A 6,652-nucleotide genomic window follows, 5' to 3' on the forward strand; every position below is an offset into this window, starting at 1 on the left:
TGTGTGTGTGTGTGTGTGTGTGTGTGCGTGCGCGCGTGTGCGCGTGAGCGTGTCTAGCTGTGTGTGTGTAAAAAGAAGGGGGAGGGGTAGGGATGGGATGTGGAGATAACGGGTTTAGGGTTGGGGGATGGGAGGGGGGAGATGAAGTAGAGAAAAGATGGCTAAGGCATAAATTAATAGATACAACGATAATTGAAATATTGTTCAATAACTCTCAATCCAACATGAGGGATCCCCATGGATACATGTTAATACCAAAGATCGCACATAACAAGATAGCTCACTCGCCAAAAAGTTGTTCTCAGAAGTCCGCGCATTGGTTCAGATGGCGCTGCAGTCTTTCTTTTGAAGCTCTCTTTCGTTTCTCCAGAAGAAGAATAGGAATAGCACAATTTGTTGGTTTCACTTTTATTGTTTTTCACACAAGAAGGGTAACTCTGTTCGGAAAGCGGGCACTTTTTCAAGGAAGACTCCCTCCGGATTTTGGGGACACTTTTTTAATTGGCTCAAAGAGAGGAGTGAACTATATTGTTATATTGTACGATCTTTGTTAACACTAATTTGACATGAATTTTATTAACTCTAATTTGACATGAATAATTATTTCTTTTGTGAAAAACCTTAGTTTCTTGCGGTAAACCTATGCGAGTGGGTGGTTTGCGGGTGGTCTGGTGTGGTTTGCTCCTTTTTTCCTATCAAACATCTATCGTCCTCATTTCTCCTCCTTTTTTGAAAAGTATGTTACTCTCTTGTGACAGACACATCTATTCGTCTCCTCACATATAGGACCTTATTACGCTATAAGCGCCGTAACACTCTTACTAAAACTAAACTAAACATATGCGCTACTTGCAGTTCGTAGTAATTGGGAGTAAAATCGACAAGCTGAAACAGGGCCTACAACCATTTGAAAGATAGATAGATAGATAGATAGATAGATAGATAGATAGATAGATAGATAGATAGATAGATAGATAGATAGATAGATAGATTGATAGATTGATAGATATATGGATAGATAGATAGATAGATAGATAGCTAGCTAGATAGATAGATAGATAGATAGATATATATATAGATAGATAGATAGATAGATAGATAGATAGATAGATAGATAGATAGGTAAGTTAAGATAAGATACATCTTTATTGTCCAGATCCAGGCACATTGGTTTTGTGTTTCACCACGTGTAAACACACACACAAACACACACACACGCACACGCACACACACACACACACACACACACACACACACACACACACACACACACACACACAAGCGCACGTGCACACACACACACGCACACACATGCACACACACACGTAGGCTTACAATCACATGCATAATAATATGCCAGGAACTAGATTATAGAGATGTCACACAAGAATCTTACTTGAGACAATAATCGGGAAAGTATCTCATTAAATATTTATTCCAACTAAGACTAAATGACAAAAACAAAGAAGCAGAGATGTCAATACTACAAGTCATACGTGACAATGACAATTATCATTTTTTATTTCAAAATTGGCTGTTTTTGAATTTGTCTAGATCTAGATCCAGCCTTTCGCGACCAGGAGCCGGTGTCATAATCGAGGTCACGATCTGATTATAGGGCGATAAAAAGTAACGGAAAAAACAAACAAACAAGCATCGACAGCAGTCATAAGATTATTAGGAGTTAGATCTAGTTCCCCTTACCTTTGTAGGTAGACTCGACCAGTCTAATAATAGTTACCTTACATTATCAGTGCTTGTGGCTGCTTATGAAAGTGGCTCGAAAGGGGTGGACAGGGTATTTATTATGTGGAAATGAAACAGATTTGAAGGTTGTGCGCATGTTCCCGTCAACTCTTTTGTAGGCTCTTCAAGCCTCACTTTAAGCTTACATAATCAAAGCTTGTGACTGCTTATGGAGTGGCCCGAAAGGGGTCAACAGGGTGTTTCCGTGGCAATGAAACAGTTTTGGATGTTAAGCATAGGCGACTGCTCATTGGTGATTGTGAACGTCTTATCACATTTAATTTATGAGGTCTGGGTGAAATTGACTGTGACGATGTTCCAAAATTAGGAAGGGAAGCAGTGGTTATTTGATGATGTGGACCGTTCGCCACTGATGCGAGACTACACGAGTCAGGCTAGTAAGGGCTGGGCTAAGTTAACGGTTGCGTTACCAATTACCAATCAGCGTCATGTATAGCCTTCCATTAAATAACAATCTATATCAGTGGAAATCTTTTTAAAAAATCATCTTTACGTGAGAGGTGCAACCCTCATGAAATTGAAGATGAATTTCACTTAATTTTTTGTTGATTGAATTTTGCCCATCAAAGGAAATTGTTTGTTTTGTTGGTTGTTTTTTTCCGTTGCCCATTTCTATGAGATTGACGCCATCTGATTAGTTGAAAAAAGTGCATATGATTGTGTCCAATAGTGTATTACATGCACACTTAGTATATCAATTAACTGTAATAGCGGATAGGGATTCCAGGATTATAGATGTAAGTCATTGATCTGAGAGAGGTGATGATTTTAGAATTAATAGTGGTAGTAAAGGAAATTGTTAATCCCCACCTTAAACACTTCGGCTACTTTTACTGCATTACACACAAATAAACTTACATATTTACTTACAACGACATGTATAGAGTTTCAAGGGAAACTGTGCACACTACACATTCCTGTCGTGGATTGACGCATCCCTGCCTCAGAGAGCCCTGAAATGCTGGACCCGCTGCAAGTTCCTGTGTGACCGTCCGGGCTGCAACGATTTAGAACAGAGGGTGGCTCTTGGGAGTACAGGTAACACAGCGCTCCTAGTGAGAACATGTGGTGACAATGAGGTCATGTAAATTCCCAAAATTAGAGGTGTTGAGTGCCCTATACACGCTCAATTTTGTATGATGGTTTGATCAAATATGTTTGACACACATTTTGGATAGGTTTTTGATCGTGTGTGGGCGTGTTTGATGGTCAAAATAATTTGATGTCAAATATTTGACGGATCAGTTTTCAGTTGATATTTTTTATCAAACCGTCCAACTATTTGAGTGTGTGTGGGCTTCATCAAATTGTTTTGTGCAAACATTCTTTTTTCAGTTGCTGCCGGATAGAAGAAATCTACTTTTCACTCATCATCATGGCACCACTAAAGGATGAAAAAATATTCTGGAGCTCATTGAAGTGTACCAGAGTTTGCCCGAACTATGGACAGTTAATAGTAAAGAATATGTGGCTGAGATTAAAAAGAAGCTGCCTATGACGCTCTGCTGCTGAAATACGGGGAGTGGTATGCAGGTACCACAAAAGAAAAATTTAAATAGAAAATTAACTCAACGCGGACGAGTTTTCGAAGGTAGTTGAGGAAATTGGATGATTCTCAAAAGTCTGGGGCCGGTGCAGATGATGTCTACGAGCCTTCATTGTGTTTTTGTTTTGTTTTTTGGTGCTCTTTTATTCCTGCGTTGTCAAGAAACACCGGCACGGTCACAGGGGGAAACCTAAATGTGAGGCAGCGTGGTGGAATCAGGTTCTCGTCAAAATAATCAAAGTGAAGAAACTTGCATTTTTGTTAATTTTTATCAAATTTTTGTGTTTTTTTCTCAACACCTTTCATGCCCATTAAAGAACACATTTCTGTGTGGATTTTTCTGAAAAGCGTTGATTAAAGGAACAAAATGTAAATTTTCAGTTACCGCGGACTCTTAAGCTAATTAAATAGCTTATCTTTGGCGGCCATTTTCTTACTAATCTTACCTCTGAAAACAGGTGATCCCCGTCTCCTTCTTTCGACTTGTATTCAAGATAATAGGATATTTATTTCATGCAAATAAAGACAGGTGAACAAGCTTTAAGATGATACGAATATCTCCACATGCCCCAAAATTGACGAGAGCCTGATTCCGCCACGCTGCCTCACATTTGGCCTACTTTCTTTTCCTTTTTGTTTTTCCTCGCAAGATCCAACGCTATTGGTCCGTCCATTACAAACTCTTGACACAAACTAATGTTTAACAAAAAGATTTGAACGTGTCGGGCAAACGTCAAACTGTCAAAAAGAAATTGATTAAAAAAATGTTTTGCTAAACAAATTTGAGAGTGTATGGGGCACTTTACACGAGCTGCATTGTGTTTCAAGTACTTGTAACTCAGCGCTCTTGGTGGGTAAATGTTATAACAATTAGGTCATAATAATATAAATGCTGAAGATTAGAGTAAGAGTTGCTATGTATTTCAAGTACAGATGAGTTAAAGTTGTAACACAATAAGGTCATGTAAATGCCGAAGATTAGAGTAAGAGTTGCTATGTGTTTCAAGTACAGATGAGTTAAAGTTGTAACACAATAAGGTCATGTAAATGCCGAAGATTAGAGTAAGAGTTGCTATGTGTTTCAAGTACAGATGAGTTAAAGTTGTAACACAATAAGGTCATGTAAATGCCGAAGATTAGAGTAAGAATTGCTATGTGTTTCAAGTACAGATGAGTTAAAGTTGTAACACAATAAGGTCATGTAAATGCCGACGTTTAGAGTAAGAGTTGCTATGTATTTCAAGTACAGATGAGTTAAAGTTGTAACACAATAAGGTCATGTAAATGCCGAAGATTAGAGTAAGAGTTGCTATGTGTTTCAAGTACAGATGAGTTAAAGTTGTAACACAATAAGGTCATGTAAATGCCGAAGATTAGAGTAAGAATTGCTATGTATTTCAAGTACAGATGAGTTAAAGTTGTAACACAATAAGGTCATGTAAATGCCGAAGATTAGAGTAAGAGTTGCTATGTGTTTCAAGTACAGATGAGTTAAAGTTGTAACATAATAAGGTCATGTAAATGCCGACGATCAGAGTAAGAGTTGCTATGTATTTCAAGTACAGATGAGTTAAAGTTGTAACACAATAAGCAGTGGCGTGGCTCTCCAAGCGCAAATGGCGCCATGGCGCCACCCTTTGAAATGGAGAAAGGATCTTCAAAACAGGGAATACGATGTTCCCAAACCTAACAAAATATCACATTATTGTTTTCGAACCAATCTCTTATTCCTAAGTACTCCAGTCTTTAGTTAAGGTATCTATAATTAGGCTAGTGGGAGGAGGGTGGGTAAGCCCAGGGTAAGCCTCCCGTTGCCGGTCGCAAGGGTCTCCCCGCGTCTTTCGTTCCCTACGTCTGACGTCACCGAGGGCGCCGAACCCAGATCGGCCTAACCTGAACCAGTGTCTCTGCCTGAACCCATCTGGGTGTTCATTGTTTAGGTGTAAAGTCTGGTCAAAATAATTCAAAATGATCTAAAAAGTATTTGATTCAATCAGTTGAAAACAGGGTTTTCTTTCCAAGAATAGCAAAAAAGTTTCTTTAATACCCCATCCAGACGTTTGGCGGAAGACAAAAGAGATATCACCAAGAATATAACTCAGCTAAAAATACTACAACAGGTACTCCCATCCCATCACACTAAGAGATTGTACTGTTGGGCCAAAGGGCCAAGATGGATTTGGCGCCTGTATGGTTGGGAGGGGATGGAGTGGTAGTTAGCCTGGACATGGCCACATGGCATGGTAGCGAGCTGTCTAAAAATAGGTTTTATTGTCTGCTTTCTAGAAACCAGAACTGCAAGGAATCAGGGAATGGGGTCATTATGTCAAGACGCCCCGAGGGCAATAGTGCATGCGAGTTCTTGACTGTGAATGAGTGGTTTTCTGTTGATCAGTTGGAAGTTATTGTTTTGTGTGTGTGATTAGATGTGATGTGATTATGCGCATCTTGAGCGCTGAACTCTCTCTCGATCTATATACAAGATTGTACCAGCACTTATCTGTTCTTCTCGCATATAATAAGTAGGCCTGTAATAAGTAGGCAATACTATTCGTTGTGATAAATTTGTTCATGGCGCCACCTTCTCTGGAAGTGACGCCACGCCCCTGACAATAAGGTCATGTAAATGTCGAAGATCTGAGGTGCTACAGAGTTTCAATATGATATAAGTAAAGGTAACACAACGGTGTTGATGAGCAAGTGTTGTAACAATTAGATCATGTAAATGTCGAAGATTAAAGGTGTTACTACAAGAGAGCAACAGACACAAAAGAGAAGGAGAGAAAGGACAAAAGGTGTAAAATAAGGAAGAAGGAGAAAACACACCGGAAAAAACACTGAGCACCCGCCAACCACTCATATTGTTTAGGTTTAACGCCCCTTGAAACACTGTAAAGGTTATTTAAGAGACAGGACCTCAAACTTTGACTTTTATCTGTGAAACGACTGGGTCAAATGTGACAATTCGTATATAGTGCCTTTTATAAAGACAAATTCTCTTCCTCTATCCCCTCTCTACCCTCTCTCCGCCTCCTCTCTCCCCTCCTCTCTCCCCTCCTCTCTCCCCTCCTCTCTCCCTCTCCTGTCTCACTCTCTCCCTTCCCTCCCTCCATCCCCTCTCTCCTCTCCCCCTCTGTGGGTGGTTGGCGGGTGCTCTGGTGTGGTTTGCTTCTTCTTTCCTATCAAACGTCTATCGTCCTGATCTCTCCTCCTCCTTCTATTTTGTGTTTGTTACTCTCTTGTAACACCTCTAATCTTCGGCACTTACATGACCTTATTGTGTTGCAGGTGCCTAAAACTCTTACTAAAACTAAAAACTAAACATCTCCCCCTCTCTTT

The 6,652-nt window shown here is 39.8% G+C and overlaps 1 protein-coding gene across 1 annotated transcript in view; it reads left to right on the forward strand.

Annotated features, from left to right (window-relative positions):
- LOC101860836 overlaps positions 1 to 6,652 on the forward strand; it is a gene marked incomplete at its 5' end in the record, with an annotated part of 17,449 nt that overhangs the window by 8,802 nt on the left and 1,995 nt on the right. The window contains 1 exon segment of the mRNA XM_013086288.2: positions 2,652 to 2,805. Within this exon segment, the coding sequence (XP_012941742.1) occupies positions 2,652 to 2,805 (154 nt within the window).

The sequence above is a fragment of the Aplysia californica genome, unplaced genomic scaffold, assembly GCF_000002075.1.
Source record: "Aplysia californica isolate F4 #8 unplaced genomic scaffold, AplCal3.0 scaffold00452, whole genome shotgun sequence".
Lineage (NCBI taxonomy): Eukaryota > Metazoa > Mollusca > Gastropoda > Aplysiida > Aplysiidae > Aplysia > Aplysia californica.